We start from the raw sequence: 26,926 nt of genomic DNA on the forward strand, positions 1-26,926 counted from the left end.
AAGTGCAAGAATTGGGTTGAAGATGAATATGCAGAAGACAAAGATAATGTTCAATAGCCTGGCAAGGGAACAAGAATTCAGGATCGCCAGTCAGCCTCTAGAATCTGTAAAGGAATATGTTTATCTAGGTCAATTACTCACAGAGGACCCTGATCATGAGAAAGAAATTTACAGAAGAATAAAATTAGGTTGGAGTGCATACGGCAGGCATTGCCAAATCCTGACTGGGAGATTACCACTGTCGTTGAAAAGAAAAGTGTACAATCATTGCATTCTACCGGTGCTAACATATGGGGCAGAAACTTGGAGGTTAACAAAGAAGCTTGAGAACAAGTTAAGGACTGCACAAAGAGCAATGGAACGAAAAATCTTAGGAGTAACGTTAAGAGACAGGAAGAGAGCGGTGTGGATCAGAGAACAAACGGGGGTAGATGATATTCTAGTTGACATTAAGCGGAAGAAATGGAGCTGGGCAGGCCATGTAATGCGTAGGATGGATAATAGGTGGACCATTAGGGTTACAGAATGGATACCAAGAGAAGGGAAGCGCAGTCGAGGACGGCAGAAAGTCAGGTGGGATGATGAGGTTAGGAAATTCGCAGGCGCAAGTTGGAATACGCTAGCGCAAGACAGGGGTAATTGGAGATCGCAGGGAGAGGCCTTCGTCCTGCAGTGGACATAAATATAGGCTGATGATGATAGCCGCGGATGCAGTGCTGCCATCTAGTAGTACTGCCGTACACTACGTTGATGCAGTGCTTCCATGTAGTGGTACTGCCGTACACTACAACGTGTTTTTCCTGGCACATGTTCGCCAAATAAATGGTTGCTGATCAAACTTCATTCAGACGCCTACGATTACTTTACTGCGGGTCTTTGGCGCCCTTGGTATAATCATGCTTACGTTTTGACAGCCAATTTAAGACTCAATGCAACACCTGAGATTTTGTGCTGTACCCTACTTTCCGTTCGAGCTGAACAGTCGTGATTTACGTGCGACACAATCGTACATACTAGAGTGGCATATTTATATAGTAGGACCATCGTGTAAAGGGTGCGAAACGGAACGCACTAGAGAAGGGCGCTTCTGCGTTCCTTTTGGCGCATATTAGATCGCAGTGAATCTGGACCAACTAGCCGAATTTTTAGTTCTCCAAATGGTATGAATTCGCCAACTGCTTATGCACTGAGTGCTTAGGCAGAAAAATTTATTATTTGAGCCAAAGTCGCTGAAAGTGAGCCCAAGACCCGTCCTATATATTGTACTATTCGTGACTTCAGAGAACAAAGGAAACTCATCAAAAACACACCTTTTGTCTTTATTGCGCTAGCACGAAGGTAATGCGACGCAAGAGACCCAGCCGGTAGGTAAATAGTAACAACGAGTAATCAGTATTACCTTATAGTAACATGTATCATGTTAGTTTAAAACGCGTATTACGACCTTGAATCGGAAAAATTTCAACATGCTTTCAACAATAAAATGGTAGCTTTCATTATATAAGGTTGATTTTTGGCAAACTTAAGCTGACTAACAGGCTATAACGTCAGCATCACGTAAAAACAAAGATGTACAATTTCTGTGTGGTATCTACATTGGGGAGATTGAGGCGCAGTTGTCGCGAACAGCCGTCCTGTTTGTTTTGCCGGACTCAGTTTTGGGCAGAGAATCCAAGAAGTAGACGCCTCCATACAGGTGCTTGTGTATGGCACAGTTACCTGAAAAAAAAAACGACTTTTATTGATTTGAATATTTGTCGCTTCGCTAATAATAAAACCGATCCGGGAAAATATTGTCGGATGTCGCTGCTTGCATGAAGGCAATACATATTTGAGTGCATTTCGTTTGAAAACATTCACACTAAGATTTAACGTAAGTATTAGGCGGCCGCCTCATTACATTTGAGCACTTTGGGGTGATGAATTCCTACTAGCGCGAGTATTTTTCTTTAGGAGCTCGTCAAAATGAAGACCAGGTGGTCGGAAGTCGAATTCCGGATTCCGCGCTCTAAACTAGAGCACCGTGGCCACAAGGTTACACTAAGCGTTCAAATTATTCGCATTCCCTTAGCATCATAAATTCAATGCCTTTCACAGTTACATTAACGAAGGCAAAATTATGCGAGTCATTCCGACAACAAATGGCAGGCAACACACACAGTGTAAGGATGTGCAGTAAACTATAGCCGACTGCCAACTATAAAAACGCACTAAATGTGAGCTAAATTGGGCCTTAAATCTTCCAAGGTGTCCTAATGTTTTCTATCAGACCCACTTCAGTTATTTGTTCGGTTAGCAATGTGCGCGTAGCAGTGAGAGCCAATGTTTTCCACTTTACACAGCAGAAAACATGATTCCATGCATTTAAGCCATCCTACCCCACTATCAAACAATGGGAATTAGAGCGAATATACAGCCAAGACATAGTTAAGCTAAATGTGTGGTTCAGAGTTGCGTGTTGTATCGCCACTCTACGAGCAGTGATACTTCTTATTAATCTATACTTTTCCCCGTGTAGTTCTGGCCGTATGGAGGAACTCACCCGCTATGGTTGACTTCAATTCGCTGGCAAGCTTAGCCAGATCTTTCGTGCTGCCTTTGTCTCGCAGCACTACGGCAGCGGCGGGTGCCTCCACGTAATCCGGATTCGGCATTCCAAAAACGCAGACGTCGAGAATTGCCGATGAGTGCGCATCTAATAGGAGTTCTTCTAGCTCCGCCGGGACCACCTGGTTGTCCATACATTTGATCATCTCTTTGAATCGCTGCACAAAATGTATGCGACCATCCTCCGCGTAGTATCCAGCGTCTCCTGGAGAGTGTGAGATACGCATCTATGTAACACTTGTGTCACTAACGTGAAATAAGTTTATCAAATTAAACACTGGCAGGACTTTCAAGCTTACGCGTTCAGAGCTAAGGTTTTCGAAGAAAGACAAGACGACCATTGCTTTCATGAGAACATTTAGTTAAAAGTAAGCACATTAGTACTTTAGGTGGCCGTTAGAAAAGCCATCGAACACATGAGAGTACAACGCACGATGTGAAATTTACGTGAAGCGAAGCTTTTTTAGATACGTATGATGAGTGTCATTTCTATTTACTATCACCTACGCTCGACGAACTGTTCAAGTTGTTCTTCTATCGCAAATTTGTTTGTCCTTAAGACGAAGCTTTAACTCGGGGGCTCCTATCTAAATGCATGCATGGGAAAGGAGATATTGCTTTTCTCGGTAACTACTGCACCGAATTGGATAAGGTTTGTTGTATTTAAAATAAAACGCTACAATCTAAAGGCTGTTTGTAGCGAATTTTTTATTTACACAGTCGATTCTTAATTACCAATTCCTGAGAATCGCACACCTTTAGAGAACGAAACTGTCATGCTTACAACTTCAACTAAGCAGTGACTAATAAAATCATAATTATATCAATTGCATTTATTTGTATATCTCAAAGGGCCACCATTGAATTAATATGCATGCCTCTCAAATAAACCACTAATATGCTAATATGCGAGAACTTTTGCAAGACCTTTGTAAGAATATAGCAAATTCTCGTAAGGTACAAATTGGTACATAACATTTTTCCGCGTTGCATGCTCTGACCGATGCATTTTACAGAACCGCAATATCTGTTCTTGGTTCAGAGCTACGAATTTGTAAACTTCGCCCTTCCATTTTATTTCTAACCAACCAATTTTTGAAAATTCCTCTTAAGACAGTCCGGATTTGAATCGAAATTCCGCTTCCAAGAGTCACTAGAATGTAACTTTCTCTCTCAAATGCAACAAGCTTCATTTTTGTTTCGGCCGAGTTGTTATCTCAGAAAAGCGTTCCTGTGTAGTACATGTATTTGAATCGGCGACATCTGAGTTGGGCCAGAGCTAAATCTTCCTTTTTACCTTTGGAGTAGGGTTCATGTAAGCGTCCTTGTTCTGCACCACAGTGTGCACCACGTCTTGCATCACACCGCATAGGTGCTACTAGGCAAGACTGACTTTGTGAATGCGCTTCGGCATCTTGAACAAACGACCAAATACTGGGCAAGATATGATTAGGCAAGAAGGCTTCGTTGTGCCTCTAAGACCAGCGAGAAAAAAACAGAAGTTGCTGCGAACTCTGCTTACAATGTAAAGTGGACACGTGGGTGAAATTCGGTTTCGGGGCGCTCGGTGGGCGTGGGTGTTGTTGCGGCTCATCGTTTTGCGAGCGTACTACTGAACCACCGATCAGGGCACGAACATGCTCCCGCACCCGCCAGCCCTCTATAGGACCCGGATGAGAACCGCGATTCGCTCAGAGAGCTTTAAATACAAGTCCTGAGTTCATCTCCATCCACTGCCAAGAAGGCTATCACGTGGATCGAAAGTCCTCATTCATGAGGCGCGAGCTGGTGCTGCCTTTTCCATATGGCAAGCACGTGCAAGTCGTACTCGTAACGCAACACAACTCAGGTACCATCCGCCTACCATGTTGAACGTGCAACACGAGCGCCGTTCTCTACAACGCAGCATCTTGTGGGCGAGGCTACTCAAATCCTCTACTCTGCTAATGTCTCATCGTATGCACACGAAATTTCACTCCGGCGGCAAGTCCACGCTACTTGGACCTTGCAGCATGGGTATGGGCTTCTGCCCGCGAAGCAATAAACCTCGCAAGGTTATGATTTTACCACTTTTATCTATTCCTATTTCCCCCCGAACATAGCCAAGAGCGCCGTGAATTTTATAAACTTTCATTTCCTATGATATTCTATTAAATAAAAACTCGTCAGACTAGTGCGACAAATAGGCAGTCAGGCAGGTGTGTTTCATAGCCTCCGATTGTTTCCATAACCAAGAGACGCTCGTTATTCGAGTAGAAGCTTGTCGCAGCTTTATTTCTCCGCTACCTCGCCTCGAGCCCAGCAGGTGCGTAGCAGCGGCTAACGTTGTTGACCACGCTAAGCTTAATGTTATTCCTCTCAAGTTCGTGCTTTCTAATTTTGACACAATATATTATATAGCTAAATATAACGTTCCGCGACTGTTGATCAATTAAAGTCCGCTATTCCCATGACCTCATTTATTGTAATTCAACAACCGCCAGATGTGCGCAAATGCTCATGTTTTGTGTCAACCGCAGCTGAATGGAATAGTTTTTTTCTTGGAAGTGTTTACTGCAGTTAGCCTGCGTGGCAACTTTTTTTTAGGGAGGGGGCTATGTTTTTTTTTAATGGAATGTCCCCTACCCTTTAGCCGCCGATACGCACTGGCATTATCGCAAATTATGAACAAACATTCTAGCACTGAACAACGCTCTGAAGGCCTCGCGCAAGGCTTGAAACTCGATACAGTAACAAAGGACACCTATAGATCAATGCAACCGCACTGCAGAAGTAACCGCCTTAAAGTTAAAAAAAAAAAAAAACGAAAGTGGCCCGATACACCCACGCTAGTATATATGCACCTGTTTCGATCTGTGTATTTTATACCATGATGTAAACTATTTGGCACTGATACAGCAGCCGATATTTAGAAAATACATTGTCGGTTTTACCTTCCGCTAACGGCCCAGTTGGTTATGAGCAACGCTGCATGAGGGGCTCCGGAGAAATGGTGATCGCCTCAGTTTATTCAACGTGGACTTAAGTGTAAGTATACATCATCGCTTTCGCACCTCATGCACATCCAAATATGCCGCCTTGGCTACGAATTGAACCTGTGACCTCGCGTTCAGTAGCAGAATGTCATAGCCACAGAGCCACTGCACAGGGTCAGTAGCAATGGTTTACGCGTCGGAAATATTGGGGTATACTTCCATCAAAGCCTCGTTGCTAACTAGGTGCTTCCTGCTTTACAGCACTGTCGTTTCGAAAACGAGTAAAGCAACCAAGTGCCACCTCTTCTAGGCCTCCTTAAAAATGCCTTTGAACGTTCGCATGCATGCACCTGACTGGCACCATCCTTCCTCGTCGAAGAACTCGGCGGTTTCTTTCGGGCGCTTGTAGTAGCCTTTCATCACCATCGGCGCGCGAAAGCAGATCTCGCCTGTTTTGTTTGGACCAAGCTTTTCTCCGGTTGCACGATCAACAATCTGAAAGAGGAAAATTCACCAATGATATATTATGAAGATTGGGATGTTCCTGCACATACATCATATCGCCTCGTGTTCAGACGACACGATGTAAAATACGGATATACTACTGCCCAATCTGCATACGACTGCATGGCAGCCCTCAGGCAAAAGCCGCGAAGAGGACGACGAGACACAAATAGACCGACACACGCTATCGAGTACTCTATCTGTTTCTTCTCTTTGTCTTTTTTTTTTTTTTTGCTTGGAGAATCCTGACCAACAAATAAAATCCCAACCTACGGTAGAATTTTTGTCAAGCGTTATGAGCCATTTTAAATTCCTAGCGTTGCCCCACGATGTCTTGCAAGGAAGGAATCTGGTATTTCAGCGGTAGATTTCTTCATTTACTTCACGCAATTTGTATGTTTGCCGTTTCACACTTCATACACAACAGAGGATAACAGTATGTACGGAGGAGGAGAGTAGGAGGCCAGAGGAGGACGCGCATGCGCGGTACTGCAAAGGGCTCGACGTGACAAATTTATAGAGGAGAAACAAAAGAAGCGGTTGTGCCCAACACGCATGTGCGGGCAACGACGTCATCGCCAACACGTGCACAGGACGCGCAAACGGCGTGTTCCAGATCGCGTTTCAAATATGTCAACACGTCCGCACCTTGAAGCGAACATATCGCCATGCGGTCTATTGAGTCGGATTATGTGCAAATGAGGTTCGCTGTGGATATTGGCGTGGTATAAAGATAGGCAGCAGAGTCAGACAAGAAAGCTATCGCTGACTAACACGACTGTCTACAATTGTTCCGGCACAATTTTGTTGTCCTTACGTGTGCTGTAGCATGACTCTCGTGGCTCCAAGCATGCGGAGCGGGACGCTGAATTTTTTTCGAAATGCGGGAAATGGCACACTCATTACTGAAGACTCAGCAGCCATCAAGTTTCATAGGCACGGAAATTCTGTATCACACAAGACTGTTTTACATTTTACAAACGCTCACTGAGAAGAGTAAATCTACTTATATTGACATGGAGATATTCAGTAGAACCTCGGACTGGAAGCGCCTAAACGGAATTGGCTATTAAACGGAGGAGCAGCGTCTAAATTGGTTAGTTATTTTGTTAGGGTAATGTAAAAAGAAATATTGTCGGTAATTGGAGCCAAAATTATCGCAATATTGTCCAATTGAAACCACAACAGGAAGCTCTAAATTTATCGCACAAACGAGTGCCGCTGCAGATAGCGGCCGATGATATAGCATGGCGGCGGAGCCCCGATCATACACTAAATGAAGCGAATTTCCCACGATGGCGGCTACCAATTCAAAAAAAAAAAGTTGACTTGCCATCCCGACCCTGCGAAAGTGGATGTCCAACAAAGCTGTTAAAAACCACCACTACAACTGCTGAGGAGGGCATGCAATGATTTATTGCTTTAGAGTAGTGGTAGTAGTGGTAATGTAGAGTGACTGTAGTAATGGGAATAATGGTAATTTTGACAGCACGCCGCCGCCCATAGCGGTTCTGCAACAACATTGAAATCTGTTGCTAGGCTTCTTTTATACACGAAAGACTAGGGACGTCACTCCCCATGTCGCAAGCTACCGTCACCGCGGCAGCTTGCGCAGCAGTAATCTTCACCGGGAAACGTATGCGGGGACCGCTACGTGCTTCCCATTGTTATCAAGAGCGCCTTATCAAGTAGTTGGTTCGGATGCTTGTTTGGGCTTGTTCTTTATTAAAACGCAGGCTGCTCTGTATGCTGTATGCGTGATCCCAAAGAATGTATGCACTGTTTGCTTCACTTGGCTGAGTGCTTGAAGCCTCTGCTATGAGCCACTGCTCCTGCCCTGCACTGCCGCAGGGATCGGCCCACATTTTTGCTCATGGACGCGGACACGAAAAATGCGGACCACAGAGGGGCGAAAAGCTTCGCTGTAAAAAAAATCACGCAGAAACTCCTCTGGGAGTTGTCTTAATATGCGCAAACAATGTGCTACTTGCTCATCTCCAGGCAGCTCGGTGTCATTATCAATGTTATGAAACTTGATCCGGCCAGTACAAACGACAGCACTGCGGCGACACGAACTGGTGCGGACGGCGGCGCAAGGTGCATTAATGACGCAAGCAAAGTGCTGCTGCTTGCCGCGCCAGATGCGATGAAGACGTTCTGATCATTATAAGCCGTTATCATTGTTTTGCGCCTTATCGATCTCCGTCGAACCATTTAGAACAGTGACCGAAAGTACGTCGGCGGCGGCTGCGTATGGCATGGCCGCGCGGGCCGTATCTTGAAAGCGAACTGCGATGCCGACGGAGAGTACCCACTGCCGATAGCTTCGCGCGCTGAATTCTCACCGCTTCGTTCACGTTGAAGAGCAACGCGCGGGCCCGTATCTTGAAAGCGATCTACGAAAGGGGCAGAGTGCGGCGTGTGCTGAGAGCTCCGTGAGCGCTGTGTTCTCGCCACTTCGTTGGCGTTCGATCGAGAGGCAGCACGAAGGTCTATTCGCTCGCTGCTGCGGGCGCTATCTTGAAAGCGATCGTCTTACGGGACGGATGGTTTTTTTCTCGATGGGCACGCATTTAAAATGTCTACACAGATAGCTCGATCCAGCTGAACTTAAGCTAAAATTATTGAAATTGTGGCGCTTTACGTGCCGAAACGAAGATCACAATATGAGGCACACCATAGTGGTGAACTTAGGATTAATTTCTCACCACCTGCCAGACTTCTCGAATGTACGGTGCACGACCGTTCTTGCTCGTGCACCATACCGCCATGCCGTACCATCCGTACCGCCATTGGAATGCGGCCGGGATGGAAACTGATGTCGTGGCTGAGCAGCGTAGCGCGTTAACCACTGGGCTACCACGGCGCATGGCGAGTTGAAATCACGCATCGCGGCGTTGCGCGCCTCAATGGGGTCGAACATGCAGTAGCTGCGGAAGCCACTCACTTTTATCTGGCTCAAGGGCGCAGGAAAGCCGATGTCGTTGCCGACGGCACCTTCCATCGATGGGGAACACACCACACCCATGGCTTCGGTCATGCCATAAACGTTCGCTAGGCACTCGAGGGTGCCACCGAAGGCTTCCTTTGCCACCTCGTACTGCGTCCGAGAGAGGGGGCTGCCGCCGGTACCCACTCGGCGCAGCCCTTTGAGCCGCCGTCCCGTGCGCTGCATTTCGCCGACCAAGAACTGGAGGTGCCAGGGGAGGAGGAAAGCAGCCGTAACCTGGAACAGTATTGAAGCCGTCTTGAAATTACACCACATTAATGCGAATCATTCTTGACACTTTCCGTAACGGGTATCTGGCCTGTCAATTACACGAAAGACGAAGACGCTTGACACGAGTGGGAGACGTCAAGTTGCCTCATAACCTATGCGCAGATGTCTAAATTTTAAATAAAGGACTAGGTGCGCACGAATCGCTTGTGTCGGTAGGTTGAAATAAGAGTATTCATTTCTCCATACCTAATGATTGACTTCCGTAGAAAACAGACAGTTATGCTCGTTATAGTACGAGGGAAGGCTCGAGTACGGTCACGCTCTGCTAGGGTGACTCTCAGCAGACGGCCCAAAAGCATTAACGGTTTGCTATAGAATACTTCATAACAGCCGATTCACAAATATCAATCTATACCAAACCAAGCATGCTTCGCATTTCGTATACGTCAACTGGAGTCGAGTTTGGTTTTATTTTTATCTGCTCTGTATTTTATTCAAAGCTTATTTTTGGAGTACGTTATGTTATACCTTTTCAAGATTTATTTTACACATATCCCCATAGACCAGCTTTCAACACCTCCGACCTATGTAGCAAGCTGTACTTACCGTTTCTACTGTAGATTTCATTACCCTTTCATTCAGAAGGCAAAACTGGAGCACACCCGCCTGCTCCCATCGCATCAATTTCGAACACCGCGAATTTCACCGGCGAGAAATACCAACGTAGCCGTGGACTTTCCCAAATGACCCTGCTGCTTGAAAAACGTGGAAGCTGCAGTGACGCAACAATTCCTCAGCCTACCCATGGCGCAGCCAATTACTGTACAAGAACTTTCAGTAATTCAATAACCGTGAATCATCAATAGATGGGCACTCGTGCAGCCTTATCGCAATGCCTGAGCAGTAAAACCAAAATGGTGCTTTCTTACCGTTCCAATCGCTTTTAGCGCTTAATACTTGTTACCTCGACTATACAAGCCCTATAAATGTGTGGTATTCGTTTACAGTAAACTCTCGTTAAGAGGAACTGCGTTAGGCCGAATTCTCGCATATAAGAAAAAACATGGAACGTTTGTTTGGTTTTCCATAGACTCATTGCAATAAAATATGCGCTTAAGACAAAACCCCTCAGACGTACTCTTCGGCTAAGACGCACATTCAGAGTGACTGTCACCGCTTCCGATCCTGGAGGCAAGGGTGCCGGAGCCTGCACCAATGACCTGTGAAGCGGAAGCTGCCTGCTTGAACTCGCTAGTGAACTATTTGCAGCAGCACGAAGGCACAGAAGGATTGTTAAGGTCATTAGGCGAGATTACGTTGTTTGTGGCTGCTCGCCAATTTGTACACAAGCGACAAACATCCATCATGGACTGGACGAAACCAATTAACAAACCCTGTAACCTTAAGACAGTTTTATATTAAGTTCAGGTAAATAAATCTTTTTATGTCATTTTCGTCCCGTTGTAAGTCTCCTTCATTTACCGCTTGTTTTTCTTTCAAGCCCGGGAACACGACTCCTCTCGTCATTGTGTTCTCAGGGTTGGCGTCACAAACAAACAAAGGTAAAAATAGGGAAGAGAAGGGAAAAAAAAGTAATCTAGTATCGTCAGTGAGGTTTTCACATAAGAACGATAGGGAAGGCAACAGGCGAAAACATGCAAGAACTCTAGTTTCTGAAATCAAAGCAAACGCAATTGTTAACAAATTGCGACGCCGCCTGCACACAACTGCAGCTATAATACATATGAAGCATCGTTTACTGGCTTCCTGGTGCTCGTTGGCAGTGTCGGATGGCAATGAGTAAACAACGGAGATTTTCAGCACAAGATGGTGCTAATGTAGATCGCACTAAATACCTGCCTTTGTCGTCTGCTCATTGGCCAGTGAAAGACGGTATGGCAACGGCGTGTAATCCCGGAGGATACGTATAAGGACCAGGAATTCAGCGATGAAGCCGGCTTTCCTCTCCGCCCAAGAATTTGCGTTAAAAATGTAGGACTTCAGGTCCCACTTAGCTTGCGAATATTCTAGTGCACTTGTAAATTTCAGTTTTTGCGCCTGAATTATGAGTAAATTCAGGCTTTCATTGAGCCTATGCTCCGTATACCTTTGCCCACGGGTGTTTGTCGTAGCGCAGATGCTATTTGCGTTAACGGGATCCGAGCAGCGCTGCTACTGGAACAATGTGACCGTAGGCCACTTGTCACTGCGATACTTGTTTAGCGGTACTCAATATTGTTTGCGATATTGTTTGTGAATATTGTTTTTTCACAAAATTGTTCGTGAATTCCGATACTCAATACTTGTTTAGAAGTATCCTAGGTATTACGTCAACTAGAACGCAATCAGATCTAATACTCTGTTCTCGCGAATTCCTTTCTCCACTATTCATAATCATTGTAATACTATCCCTTAAACATGTTATTGACCATTTGCATCTGCTTCCAAAGCAAGATGCATCCAAGCCAAGGCGAAGCCTTCAAGAAGCTGCCGGGCCTGGTTCCCCGGCATCTTAAAAAAAATACGAGATTGTACAAACTTATTTGTTCACAATACTAGCTTTCGCTGTACTTTGTCAACATATATATGCATGTTTATTCCTTATGTTACACGCAATATTTATAAAATTTAACGTACACGCAAAAGTGATGTTTACAAATAGAAGAAAATAGCCGCATAGACAGGGCGTAGTCTCACGGTTGTTAAAAGGCAAGAATAAATAAAATGCGCACCTCAGGCGAAATGTGAAGCATAGGTAGCGGACCCTCAAAAACTGAATACATTGCTGGGCTGCTCCAACCCTGCTCAACCGTCAATTCCTACGTTCTTACGCTTTGCCAATGGGGCCAGGAAAGGGAAGATGCAGACGGACCTAAGTGGCTTTGATTGAGAACGAAAAGGAGTTCCTTTGAAGAAATTGACAGCCTTACCTTGTGCTTCTCGACAGCTTCTGATACTTCCTGCAGGTTGGATTTCGGCGTTGCTATTACGCACGTTGAGCCAAGCAGCACGCTGATGGTTACGAGTGTAAGACCACTACCATGCGTTATGGGCGTGGGAAGCAGTACGACGTCGGACTCGTCCCATGGAAAGGCCCATCTGTAAAAGAAGCGGCCCTCTGAGCTGTCACGGTTCGTGGCAGCGATACTCTCTAGCGATGGGTCATGCAATGTCGCCATTGCGAATCTATAACTGCCCACCTAGGAGACCCAGAAGCGCGCCTGAGCCTAGAAAATCACCAAGAAAGCTTGTGCAGACGTTTATGAAAAAGGAAGCTCCGCTGGCTCAGATCAAAATAAGGTTCCAACTTTCAATCTTCAGTGATTGTCTCTGTTTCTGGTGCAGCACGTCAAGAACGTGCTGGGCCAGTAAGCGTCAGCCTAGAATGAGCCCCCGACTAGGGCCTTAGTTCCTTTGTAACTAATAAATATTGTAGCGGCAACGCGAGGAGGTTAGAAGAAGACAAAGAGGCGGTGTTGAGCGCGCGCTTGAACTGGGCGGTTGATCGCACCGGATTGGTTTTCGCCTTCGGCTGCTCCCTTTGTGTGCTCTCATCTATCATCACCTGCAAATAAACCCACACCTTCGTAACAAATTGGTGGAGGTGCTGGGTACATCGCCCTGGGCGACCACGCAGCTCTACCAACTTCGCGACGGAGCAGACTCTTGGCTGGCTTTCCACCACACGCAGCGGACATGGAAGATTTGAGAGAAGGCGCCATCGGCGGTGAGCCCAACACCATCGCACAGGCCAGGCGGGTTACGGGACACCGGAGCGACATCCAAGCACCTTTTCGGGGAAGCCGGATGAAGACGTGGAAGACTGGTTGAAGCACTACCAAAGAGTGAGTCGCCACAACCGCTGGAGTACTACAAAGCAGCTCGAGAACGTGGTATTCTTTCGTGCCGGGACCACACTTTTCTGGTTTGATAACCATGAGAGCATGTTGACAACCTGGGACGATTTCGTCGACGAATTTAAGAAGTGCTTTGATGACTCGGTGTCTAAAAAAATCACAGCATATCCACGGGGTGAATGATGATGAGTGGGCGAAGCTCCGGAGGGAATCATCGGATCTCCCGCTTAAGGGGACGCTAGCACAAACGCGTTAGAAACGTGCAGTACTCTCTAGTAAGGGGGAGCGGCCACAGCGTCTTACGCAGCCATTTACACATGCCGGAACGTGCACCGCGTGTGCCGACGCCATCACATGACTGCTGAGAGAGTATACCCCCCCCCCCCGTATTCATAAACGCTCCTCGACTTGAACTTGACTTGCCACCGCTTTGGGCAGCGCGTTCGAAACGCGTTGAAGGTAAGGCGGAGAGGCCACAGCGTCTTACACCAGCTTCTTAGACGGGACGTAACGCGCTAGCACAAACGCGTTAGAAACGCGCTAGAAACGCGGCCTTTCGTTAATGTTGGGTATTTATTGCCATCGTGATGCGTGTGTCCATGTCCGCTTCGTGGCATAGTGGGCTAACGCCGCGCACTCGGAAGCGAGGGGTCCCTGGTTCGATTCCGTGCTACGGACACAACTTCGGCATTTTTTTTCTCATTTTTCTCAGACTGGTTACACACTACTACTACGACGACGGGGACGGAACGGGTGCCGCTATAAGGAGCTTCGCCCCTAAAAGGAGAAAGCTGAGCAGTCGCTTTCCCGCTGGGCTCAATTACCTGGCGAGCCATGCACAACTTACATTGAGGCTGTTTTAAAATTATGCGAAAATGTGAGTGTGACAATGTCTGATGAGGATAAAGTGGGGCATCTCCTGAAAGGAATCGCAGATGTTTATAATTTCCTGATAACGAAAGAAGACCTAAGAACCCCTTCCGATCTAAAGCAGCACTATTGGACGTTTGAAGCCCTTAAAATGCGGAGAATTTCACCAAAATTTGGGCTCTTAGACAATGTCACCACCGTTGCAAGTTAGACAGTCCCATCTGATGACGACATCTCCTCGGTAATACGGTAAGTAGTCAAAGAAGAGCTTGCTCTGCTTTGAGTTGTCGACCCAGCTCATGAGTGTCATCAATGCGCCTTTGACCAGTGCTCTCATGCCCAACACACATCTTGGTCTCGCCAGTGTTATCCGGCACCTCGTGTGACCTATACCGAGCGGTTTGAAAGCAGAAACATGCGTCCTGTAAGAAATCAGAGACGTAGGCCACTTCCACCCCAAAGATTTCCTACTCGGGTTCCTTCTCCCGTCTACAACCAACCAGCCAGCCCGTTCTCACCGGGGACGACGAATCGCGACTCCCTCACTTGCTACCACTGTGGTGTACCTGGTCACATCGCTAGTTACTGCTCTCACGGCCAGCAGCGAGCTCCGCGGTTTGATGCTACATCCCTCCTACGTTTGCAGTCGAGCCGTGGTCGTTCCCCAGTTCCTTTCAACGACGGCAACCGGAACGCGCGACACGAGCTGACTCCCCGATGTCTGACCGCAGCCTCAAGCAGTATTATAGCCGACCCATTTAACTCGTTCGTCGAGCTTCGTCTGCCTCCGGGGAAAATGTATCGGCAACGCACGGAAGTTAGAATGAGACAAAGAGGTGGTGTGGATGCGTGCTTGAATTGGGCGGGTAATCGTACCGGACTGGTTTTCGCCTTCAGCTGCTCCCTTCATGTGCTCTCATCTATCATCACCTGTAAATAAACCCACACCTTCGTAACAATATTACTTATTTCTCTCTCTGTCTCATAGTGCATGTTGAACGGAATAGTCATAAATTAAAAAAGCCGGCGACGAAAAGCGGTCGGAAAGGCGAGTAAAGAAATACTGAATAATGATATTGCTACACGCGTGTGGTATTTGATTGTTTGACCGAGGAACGCGGGCGCCATCACTCGAGAAAAGAAGAGGACGAACGAGCTGGGATCGCGCTGTGAACCTAACCGGTCAGCGCTGCAACCGCTGTTGTAAATACAACCTGTAAATAGTTGCCCGTCTTACTGACTCGTTCTTCGCATAACAATATAAGCAGTGCTAACGTTCACCGGCTTGTATTTTCTATCAGTCAATGTGTGTGAATTGAAGTCGTAGGACTTCAATTCTGGGTTCGCGGTTCGTACACGGGGGTCACTTCAAGGACAAACAGGTCACGAATGAACACTGACGCGTCGGGCGACCTGATTATCTGGTAACCTTCAGGTCGGATCTCCCGGCGGTGGAGGAGCTGTTACGATTGGATACTAGGGTCATGGAACTACTGCCAAGTGAACCATTCCAGTTGGAGAGCACGTCAGCTTTGCGAAGCTGCAGTGATGACTATGCAAAGACCACGGCGCTATCAAGGCCACGAAATGGCAGACCTTTTAGTCTATCTTGATGACATCGCCATCTTTGCCTCCAGCCGTCGTACAGACACCGTTCAGCCACCGAAAAGCCCGTGGGAATTCCCTGTTATCTTGGCGAGGAAAGATGATGGAACTCCGTTTCTGCGTCGATTACCGTCACCTGAATGATATCACGAAAAAGGGCGTATGACACTGCGTCGTCTACCATGGTAGACGACGCGTTGAACCGACTCTCCAATGCAAATGTTTTTTTCGTTGATGAGCCTCAATATGGTCTACTGTCAAATGGAGGTCGACGAGAGGAACAGAGAGAAGACGGCATTTATCACGCCAGATGGCCTCTAAGAATTCAAGGTCACGCCTTTTGTTCATTGCTCCAGACCCGCAATTTTCCAGCGTGCAATGGACATGGTATTGGCCGGCTTGAAATGGCAGACCTGTTTAGTGTACGTTGAGAACGTCGTCGTCATTGCCTCAAACTTCGACGACCACGCTAAGTGCCTTGCGACAGTACTAGAGGCCACCAAGTCATCTGGGCTGACCTTGAAGCCGGAGAAAGGCCGCGTCACATACGAAGAACTTATCTTACTGGGCCACGTCATGAGCAAGTCAGGGGTGTTTCCTGATCCGCAGTAAACAGCTGTCCTTGCAACATTTCGGCTGCCCGTCGACATATGGCAGTGCGCAAGTTTCTTGGTCTGTGTGCCTGGTATAGGCGCTTTGTCAAGAATTCGTCTCGCATCGCCACGCCTGACTCGTCTCGCATCGCCACGCCTGACTCCTCCCTCGAAATCCGACGACGAATTGAAGTGGGAGACACCGCAAATCGAGGCATCTGAGGAACTCAAGCGACGTGTTCAGTCACCACCAGCACTCGTCAACTTCAACTTCATATCCACACCAACGCAATCAGCATAGACCTCGGCGCTATCCTAGTCCAGAGGAAAGACTGATTGGAAATGATAATTGCTTGCGCCAGCACGTCGCTATCGAATACAGAAGCCAATTATTCTTCTACGGAGATCGAATGCCTTGCCATCTTGTGGGCTACGAAAAATTTCCCCCGTCATTTGAGCGGTGGGAGGTACAGCTCACCGGCGATACCCTGGCGGGACAAGAAGCTCTCGTCCAGCAAGTACGTCGAGCAGCCATGGCCAGTGGAGTTCTGGAATGAGGACACCACCCACTCGTCCTCAAGATCAACGATCTCGATGGTCTAAATAAATGTTTTTTCCTCTCTGTCTCTCCCCTTAGATAGACGGCAGGCCCTTAAAAGTCGTAAGCGACCATCTTGCCTTGTGTTGGCTGGTAAATTTTAAGGACCCTTCCGGACTCCTCGCGCGATGGAGTATTAAACTTCTGGAATTTCACATCACCGTCGTCTACAAGAGCGGAGGGAAGCACTCTGATGTCGACTACCTATTACGAGCACGTTCACGGGCTACCGCAACACGACGAGGATGACGGTGCATTCCTGAGAATACTTTGCGCGGAAGGCTTTGCTGAACAGCAACGAACAGACCCTTAGCATTGTCGCGTACTTGGAAGGCAACACCGACGTTGTCCCTAGAGAATTTAGGCGAGGTTTTGTTTTCGTCTTCCATACACAACGACGTCCGCGTTATAGAATAACTTCTCACCAGTCCGCACCAACTGCCTTCTTGTTGCGCCCTCAGTCATGCGTCCAGAGGTTCTGAACGCCCTCCATGGCGATCCTGGTGCTGGGCACCTCGGATTCTACCGTACGCTATCGAGGTTACAAGCAGTACGGTTCTTATCGACACAGGAGCTGACGTCAGCATTCTCCCCGCCCACCACTCCGACCGAAAAGCGAAACCTGTGTCGCTTTTGCAAGCCGTCAACGGCACCAGGATTCCAGTTTTCTCGTAACGGTCCGTCATGCTAAACCTTGGCCTTCTACGAGCCTTCCGCTGGATTTTCCTGGTTGCAGACGTCCGTCGTGCAGTCATTCGAGCAGACTTCTTGCACAACTACAGACTCCTTGTCGACGTCCAACGACGCCGTCTGGTCGACTTCGGGACCCAGCTATCCGTTCCCGGCGTCCCATCATCAGTCACATCGCCGATCGCGCCTATTTCTGCCACGTTGGACAAACCTTTTGCGGCGCTCCTACGCGAGTTTTCCACCTTGACGCGCCTGCCGGACTAGAGGCAACCAGTGCAACATGACGTGTGCCATCACATCGTAACCTCCGGCCCACCAGTTTATTTCCAATCCCGGCGTTTGTGCCCGGAAAAACTCAAGATCGCTCGCGCGGAGTTCGAACATATGCTGCCATTTCGCAGCATCCGCCCTTCCTCCAGTAATTGGGCATCACTACTTCACATGGTGCCTAACAAGACGCGAGACTGGCTCTCATGCGGTGAATACCGCGGACTAAACAACGTTACAGTTCCTGATCTCTATCCTCTCCCGAGCATTCAGGACTTCATGGTAGCGTTGCACGGTGCGACGATCTTTTCTAAGATCGAACTCGTTCGCGCCTATCATCAACTAACGATCCCTGAAGAAGACATTCCCGTGACTGCTATCACCACATCCTTCGGTCTTTTTGAATTTCTCCGAATGCTTTTCGGCCTACGGAACGTGGGCCAATTGTTTCAGCATTTCATTGATTCCGTCGCCTGAGGCCTGCCTTTCGTTCTTGCATACATTAACAACCTCGTCGCAAACTTTCCGCAGAAGAACATCTTCACCACTTGTGGTTGCTGTTTTCACGCCTTGCCAGTAAAGGAATTGTCATCAACGCCGCCAAGAGCGAAGTCCGTCAACCAAAACTCTAGTTCCACGGTCATATCGTTGACGCTAACGGCATTCTCCCACTGCCGTCCAAGATTCGTGTCATCGAAGACCTTCCCCGACCAACCACACTCACCATGCTTCGCCAATTTCTCGGATTCGTCAATTTCTACCGCCGATTCATCTCCGATTGCACACCACTTATGACACTGCTAGACGCTCTCCTGGTAAACAAACGTAAACAAGTGCTTCAGTGAAATCAAGAGGCCACCGACGCTTTCACAAGAGACAAGTCTCCCCTCGCCGATGCAACGCTGCTTAGACACCCAAAGCCAGACGCGCCCACTTCCATCATGACCGACGCTTCAAACACCGCCGTTGGTACCGTTCTGCAGCAATTCATCGACAATGCGTGGTATCCTCTCGCCTTTTTCTCCAAGAAATTGAAGCCTGCGCAGTCCCGCTACAGCGCATTCGGCCGTGAATTACTTGCCATTTACATGGCTATCAGGCATTTTCGCCATTTCCTAGAAGGCCGTGCATATATTGTCTTGACAGACCACTAGCCCCTTGTGCACGTAATGAACCGTTCGGCGTCCGGTTGCTCGCCCCGCGAGAGTCGACACCTTTGCTACATCTCCAAGTTTACAACAACGTTCCGCCACATTAAGGGCACCGACAACCTTCCAGCCGACGTTCTAAGTCGTGTCAATGCCGTTTCCACGTTGACTTTGGAGCCTTTCATCGTCGATGTCGACGTAATCGCCAGTCAACAGCGTGACGACACCGAACTTCGTACACTCCGGTATTCTTCAACGTCCGTGAAATTGGAGGACGTCGTTGTGACTCCAGATGTTACGTCCGTCGTCTGCGACACTTCTACCGACACACATAGACCATACGTTCCGGCATCCCTTCGCAGACGTTGATTCGAAACTTTGTACAACCTGTCGCATCCTGGCATACGCGCGCCACATAAGCTTCTTTCCAGTCGTTTCGTTTGACCTCGGCTAAACGCGAAAGTTCGCGATTGGGTTCGCTGCTGTTTGTCGTGTCAACGCTATGAGATCCAGCATCATCCCATTCCGCCTGCCAAGTCTTTTCTTCCACCGGGTGCTCGTTTTCACACCGTACACCTGGACCTCGTCGGCCCTCTCGCGCCTTCGAAAGGTTACTGCTACATACTGACATGGATCGACCACTATGCACGGTGGCCAGAAGCTACACCTATATCTGACATCGCAGCGTCCACTGTTGCAGCAGCTTTCGTGTGTCTACATGGATTTAAAGGTTCGGCTGCCCATTCACAACAGTCACCGGTCGCGGTCGGCAGATTGACTCAGCACTCTTCAACCAGCAACTTAAACTACTCGGAACGACACATTTTCGCATGACTGCTTACCACCCGCAGTCCAATGGAGTTGAACGCTTTCACAGGCATCTTAAGGCCTCCCTTATGGCGCATGAATCGCCGGAGAAGTGGGTTCTACATTTGCCTCTCGTCTTGCTTGGCATCAGAGCCACACTCAAGAGCGACCTAGGTTGCTCCTGTGCTGAGCTAGTCTACGGCACTCACCTACTCCTTCCCTCCGATTTCTTTGTCGCCACCAGCAAAACACATGTGCTATCACCTGCCGACTACGTTGCCGAACTGCAAGCTTTCTTCAGCCAGATACGCCCCGTGCCTACACGTTCGCAAGAAGCAAGGTGTCCGTACGTTTCTCCCGCACTCACCTCTGCAACCCACGTTTTCCTACGGAAGCCTTTGCAACCACATTACTCCGGGCCATATTGTGTTCCCGAGCATCGTCCGACGACTTGTCGTGAACGTCAACGGCCGATCAGACACAATTGCCCTGGAACGTCTCAAACCCGCCTACATTGAAGCACCCGCGCCATCGGCCGCACCAATGTGTGACGCAACCCTGCTGCATCCATCGACGCCGCCTCCTTACGTTATACCAATGACCAACGCCAAGACACGCCCCGTAACGTGGTCTTTTTATCGTTCGCCGAACTTTTCTCCTCTCTAGGGTGGGAGCGCTCTGTTTTGGTAGCACCGCCGGCGTCGCATGAGAATTACGTAGATGCTCGCGTTTGCACGTGGCAACCAGCGGCTGGCACGCACCGGACAGCCTAGCATTCCGAAAGAGATTAAAAATGCTGCGCTAAGAGATCGAGTGTCGGTTTTTCCTCTCCCGCGAGAACCCGAGACTTTACCGGTCTACGTGGTCGCTCGTCGCCACAAACTGAAGCTTAGTCACTTAATAATCTTGGTTTGCTTTCAGGTAAAATATAGGTACTGGCCACCTCTTTCTGCTATGATATACAGGTTGTTACAGCATAGAAAAAATCCAGTCCATGCCAAACTCACTCAAATAACCTCATAGAGCTTACAATAGTTCACCGATCATGTGTATCATGCGCAAGCTCTTTTTTGTACAGGGGAAAATAATCAAAAGTGAACATGCATGCATGATGCTGACAGCAACGGTCTTAAGCCGATCTTCCTTGTTTGTTTCTGTGGCTGGAGCTTGTCATGATACTCCTTTATGTTTGTGCACTTTGTTAATCCGTCGAACATGGTTTAGGTGCCAAGTGAGGTATATCTAAGTAGCCAAGGGGAGGTATATGGGCCACCCAGATCTGGAAGATGAAAATGTATTTAAGTGATTTCGCTCAATACACGTAGTCTTGTTAGCGAAATAAATTATTTGCTTTTATATAAATATTATTGAAAACATCTGGTGAATATATGTGCATAAGGTCACTTATACGAACATATGGCTTTGATGCCCGTCATACTGAATTATACACTCACACAGCTTGACCTTGCATTTCTTGCTACATCAAGTTAACTGCATATGCACAACTTTATAACACACCGTAAGAACGTCATCTATGGTTCAGCACGCCTTACTTTTCTGCTTGAGTTAAGGTTTTATTTTCGGTTAAGTAGGTTTACAAGCAGAAAGCATTAAATTTGAAAAAGGCCTGTTTTATGCAGCACTTCGTCTTTGGTGGTTTTAAGTATTTAAAAAAGGAAAGGGCAATTCGTGCATCCGTATCTGAAGCAAACCTAAAATGTGCAGAATGAACAAAAAGTCACAGGCCTGCGCGGCACACGCAGCACAGTCACAGCGTCAGCTGGTGGAGTGGCTCAAGGGCCGCTCCAATTTCGGCCCCACGCACAACATGGTCTTTGCGGCAAAGTCTCTTCGCATCGTTTGGACGAGAACGATCTGACCTGTCCGCCCAGGGTCGACGGTGATCTGCGGCTTGTAATGCTCTCTGCACAGCAGACTGCTGAGCCCGATAATGCCTAGTTGTAGTCGAGCACGTAGGTCTACGTTTGCAGGCGCATTAATAAGACGGTGCCACCACGCTGGCGGACGCTCGGGATCGCGCTGATTTCGCGCCTCGTCTAACTCGGACCTCGTCGTCTGCGCCTGCGCGCCTGCCTAGAGCGCGCTTATAGGGAATTTTTTCGCTGCCAGATAGCAAGCGCTTGCGTGGCTTAGTGGTGAAGCATCCGACTCCCACGCAGCGGGCCTGGGTTCGATCCAGGCGGGAACCGGGTACTTTTTTTCGCATATCCGGCGTTGGCGGTTAAGGTCGCCGGGCACCGTCGGCGGGGGACACCATCGCGAACCGAAACGGCTATTGAAATGAGCCCATGACAGCTTACGCTGTAAAAAAACAGGGGCAGCTTCACACTAGTGGTGCGAAGACTGGGCAAAAAGCGAAGCTGGCGTCCCCACACTATATTGGTTCGGCCAAGTTTTTTCGATGTTATGCTTCGAGACTCGGCGACGTTTTGCGGAAGATCACCCCGGAATCATCGACAGCCCAAGGATCAACGAACACTCGGTCATTAAGGTCTCTGGACGCTCAAACGCTTTTGCTCGGTTTCGCGGGCTCGTAACTCCGAATCTTCTACGAAGCGCCGCCGCTTCGGCGGCGCGATACTCGAGATCGTACCGAAGTCATCTCACTGACTCTCGAGTAGCAGAGCAGCGGCTTTCGGGCCACGTTTCCTCGTCTTCAGGAGTGAGCCTCTTCTTCAGCTGCTGCATCCTCGCGGCGATGTGCTTGGCGCGGAGATGGCGGGGCGTTTGTGTCACCGCGGCGGCGACGCGGAGCTATATATCCCTTGGGTCGGCGCAGTGACGTCACGGGTTAGCTCCGCCTCTGCGCAGCCACGGCAACCACTCCGCACGGCGCGGTGACTTCATGGCTCGATAAACCTAAGGCGAAATGATGCGGCGCGCGCGATGACGTCACAGCTCACGCAGCTGGGGCAAGGCTCTCCGCACGGCGCGGTGACTTCATGGCTCGACAAACCTAAGGCGAAATGATGCGGCGCGCGCAATGACGTCACAGCTCACACAGCTGGGGCAAGGCTCGGCGCGGTCGGCGCAGCTGGGGCGAAGCGTTGCTAGGTGACGTATGGTGACGTCATCGTCAGGCGGAGGTTTTGCGGCATACACTCGACGGACCATCCTCGAGCTTAAACAGCTTCGCTAGTTCACAGGGGCATGTGCCATTGCGCTTGGACCCTTTCTGCACTACCACCAGGATCGCCGACATTTTGACGTGACACCTGACGGCAAACGCCCAGGTTAAAGAGCTTCACTGTTAATGAGAAAAAAAAACATCACCAAGCAGGTGCAAGCAAATCAACTGGTTGTACCCGAAGCGTCAAGCCTATGCTCGGTGCTCAAGATGGTTGACTTCACGTACCCAGCTGTGTTCCGTGACAGTTGTGCGTACGTGTCTTGCAGATCTTGCAAGTTGTCGCCAGCATAATAAGAGAAAGTGCGCTATACCGCACTACACAACCGAGTATAGAAAGCGATATATGAGGATTCTCGGATGAATAACTTCCGGTGGTACGCCTTCGCGTGATGTTTTACGCGGCACACTCGATGAATCTCGAAGTTTAGCTCAACGAGCTAATTCAGTGCCCGCTGAAAGTGTTCGCCCCGTGTGGCGACATGACGCGATTTTAATACATATACGCGAAAAAGGTGTCGCAGGGAAAATGAGTATATATATATATATATATATATATATATATATATATATATATATATATATATATATATATATATATATATATATATATACACACTTTCGGGTCTTGCATTCGTCCAGAGGTAATTAGTACCAGTAAGATACAGAAGAAGAACAAATAAAGAAAAGTATACCTTCCTGTTATCAGATTTGCCATAAAGCTGTAGTGTGTCAGCTCGACGCCTTTCGGTAGGCCGGTTGTTCCAGATGTATAGGCGACAGCTAAGACACACTCGCATGGATTCTGTATGGTAGGCACTTCAAGGTCGTGTTCAACAGAGATGGGAAAGGTCAGCGTCGACACAAAACCTTCGGCTGGTCCAATAGCAAACAGGGTCTGAGGTAACAGAAGAAAACAAAATAGAAATACGAGCATGTGAGTTTGGTCTTTTATATGCGAGTGTTTTTATAGAGGCTTCTCCTTTGTTACACCTCCGCTTCATGTTACACTGCACTGTGACGAAGCAAACAAAGCAATAAATCAGTCAGTCCATCAAGGTTCAAAGACACTACTTCCGCAATCGTGAGTCCTTGAAACATCGCAATGAATCTTTGTATATCTGCATCAGTGCTTCAAGTAAATTATTAAATGTTGCTAACAAAGTTGCAATAGCGTTAAACAGGCCGCTTTTCTTATATTCGTATTCACGACAAAAGTTGTTTCTTCGAAATAAAAACAGGTTCAATATTAAAAAACACGGTTACTGGAATGTAGCAGTGCAATAATTTGTACTTAGTTATGCAATGCTTTAACTGTGAGCGAATGTTTGGCATGCGCCATGTATTAGAGAAAAACAAAAACCACCAGCTGCTCTTTGATATGGCAACGGAAGCCAGCCCAGCCCACCACATGACTGCAAGCGCCTTTGTCCGTCCTCTTATGAGTGTGGTCTACTTGCGCCTTTAAGACACCACAGTGGAATAAGAAACCCTGCCTGGAAATAATATTCAAAAAGGCACAGAAAGGCTTGTGTGATAAATCATATATAACGCTTTCTCAAGAAGACAGCACTAGTAGAAAACACCGACCAACATGATCGGTACTGTTGCTCCGTTTTACAGCCAAGCTGTTAAGGGCTCAGTCTCCGATGGTCGTGTCCGTGTCTAGGAAAAACTCTCATTGGCCGTAAGCTGTATGTGCGACTGAAAGCGCGCGAGGGACGCGCGCTTTCACGGGGAGCGAACGCATGGCGGAGAGCAAACTCGACTTATATTGTCGCGTGACAGGCCATGGGGGGACGGAAGGGAGGGCAACGCGCAGAACTGTTGTTGATGGCGGCGGTGTTTTGCCCGCGTTTTCACCGAACGCGCGCGGCGCTGGTGACATGTTTATGAAGAACGTGCCAGGCTTTGTCGGACACCCTATGGTGGTGTATTGTAGCGACCATAAGGTCATGGTCGCTCTGGTCAATAAATGAACGAAAACCACCGAATCATATATATTTCGCATTTTTTAATAGCTCACATAACCAATTACACCATCGCATAGTCTGTTCTTTGCCCGCTCTGGTGTCGTCGCCAGTAGGGGTAGCCGTGAAAAAGCTTCGCACAGCCTTCGACATATTCATGGTTGCTAGATCACCATTGTAGAATACGTTCACACAATTCATTTCTAAGGAAGCCTGCAATCCCTGAGATCAGTTCATGAAGAAAACGTACTCGACCTAAAGTGGCCGACATGAGTGATAGTGGTGCGGTATTGCGAAGAGCCAAGGGAGATATCCCCGCGAGATTTGGCATTGTTATCCTTGTGCGCGTCCTTGTTTGGCACACGTCCACAGGACAAGAGCCACACAAATAAAGTAACAATCGCATACAATTTAATTCACAAACCATACTGACGCGTATAAATGTTTATCTTTCACCTGTGGCCACTTTCCACCGGCTAACAAATGTTAAACGTTATCGCTCGGCGCAGGATGCGCCTGCATTGGAAGCGTCCCGAACGTTATCGATGCTTCTATCCGTCGTCTGTGGTCTCCGACGCTCATGTAATCTAATTGTATGAGCGACGCGAATTGTCTAGTACTTTCTGGAAGACACGCCGGCACCAAGGAATAATCTGGAACCTTCGATGACTCACGTATAAAAGCCGCCGCGTATCGCCGCTGATCAGATTTCGATGATCGCCAACTGTGTTCGCCGCTATCGTTGTGCTTTGAGTGTAGCTTTCTTTTGCGGGCACAGGTTCGCCCAATAAAGAATCAGATTTATCATACACAGTTTTACGACTGTTCACTTCACTGTCCCTACTACGTGACGTCTGGTGGAGGTGCTAGTGCGTTCATGCAGCGAACGCCCTCGCAAAGCCGGGATCCAAGCCCGAAACCGGAGGACAACACCGACGTCGCCAAGGACCAGCGAGCTAGCCGCAGGAAGCAAGGACTTCTGCTAGAGTACGGACTTCTTCCCGAGAAGACCACAGCGATCAACGCCAAGTCAACGACCCCAATGGCAACCCCAGCATCCCCCAGCCTGCTGCAACAACCTCGGGGGCCACCGACCTTCCGTGGATCATCGGATGAAGACCCTGAAACCTGGCTGGAGACATACGAGAGGACCGCGACGTTCAAGAAATGGAGCGACGACAACAAGCTGCGCCATGTCTATTTTGCGTTGGATGACGCTGCTCGGACCTGGTTTGAGAACAGAGAGTGAGACCCTGGTGACTTGAGACCTATTTGGTGCGAACTTCGTGAGGACCTTCACGAGTGTCGTACGAAAGGAAAGGACTCAAGTTCGAGAAACCAGAGTTCAATTGCCGAACGAGAGCATCGCGATCTTCACGGAGGAAATGACTCGCCTCTTCCTCCACGCCGACCCTGGCATGTCTAAAGAAAAGAATGTTCGATTCTTGATGCGGGGTGTCAAACAGCAACTATTCGCCGGATTGATGCGCAAACCGCCCAAGGCTGTCGCAGAATTTGTTTCGGAGTAGAGATGGGTCGCTCAGGAGGGAGCCGGATGTTTTGAGCCGCTCTTTTTAAAGAGCGAGTGAGCCGTGGTAGTAAAAGTGAGCGGCGGTTCTTTTGGAGAAAGGGAGCCGGTTCTCTCTGAAAGAACGGCCGCTGACTTGAAGCACGACTCATTTGTTCTCCAAAAAGAGCGGCTCAAAAGAAAGCCGAAGGCGATGGGGTGGAGGCGACTCTTGCGAGGAAGGGCGGGAGGGCAGTTGCTTTCTCGCACCGCTAATATATGGCGCGGAAGTCGCACCCAGCAGAAGAGACGGAACGGTTAATCACGGCTCACTGATGGCCTGTACACGCTGGAGCCGCCCATCGCCGCAAGCCGCACCGCCCTCGCGCGGTCCGCTTAAAATGGCCGCTCTGACGTCACGAGTGGCAGTCGTGAACTTTTGCCAGCATGCAGCATGTATACGGCGACCGCAAAAACATGGCACTGGTTCGAAGCGAAGCTAGCGAAGCGCGAGGCCTAGGCATGCCTAGGCGCCTAGACTGCTGTGGCAGTTTATTTTT

The 26,926-nt window shown here is 48.5% G+C and overlaps 1 protein-coding gene across 1 annotated transcript; it reads right to left on the reverse strand.

The window, feature by feature from the left end:
• Positions 1-1,300: 1,300 nt before the first annotated feature.
• LOC119449042 (luciferin 4-monooxygenase) lies at positions 1,301-23,826 on the reverse strand. Its single transcript, XM_037712237.2, has 6 exons — positions 23,585-23,826; positions 12,237-12,405; positions 9,034-9,312; positions 5,933-6,077; positions 2,543-2,812; positions 1,301-1,719 (listed from the first exon to the last, which is right to left on the reverse strand). Exons 1-6 carry the CDS (start codon positions 23,824-23,826, stop codon positions 1,592-1,594), a joined length of 1,233 nt encoding a protein of 410 aa, XP_037568165.2. The 3' UTR covers positions 1,301-1,591.
• Between the last annotated feature and the right edge of the window lie 3,100 nt (positions 23,827-26,926).

This window comes from Dermacentor silvarum, chromosome 4 (genome assembly GCF_013339745.2).
Source record: "Dermacentor silvarum isolate Dsil-2018 chromosome 4, BIME_Dsil_1.4, whole genome shotgun sequence".
Classification (NCBI taxonomy): domain Eukaryota; kingdom Metazoa; phylum Arthropoda; class Arachnida; order Ixodida; family Ixodidae; genus Dermacentor; species Dermacentor silvarum.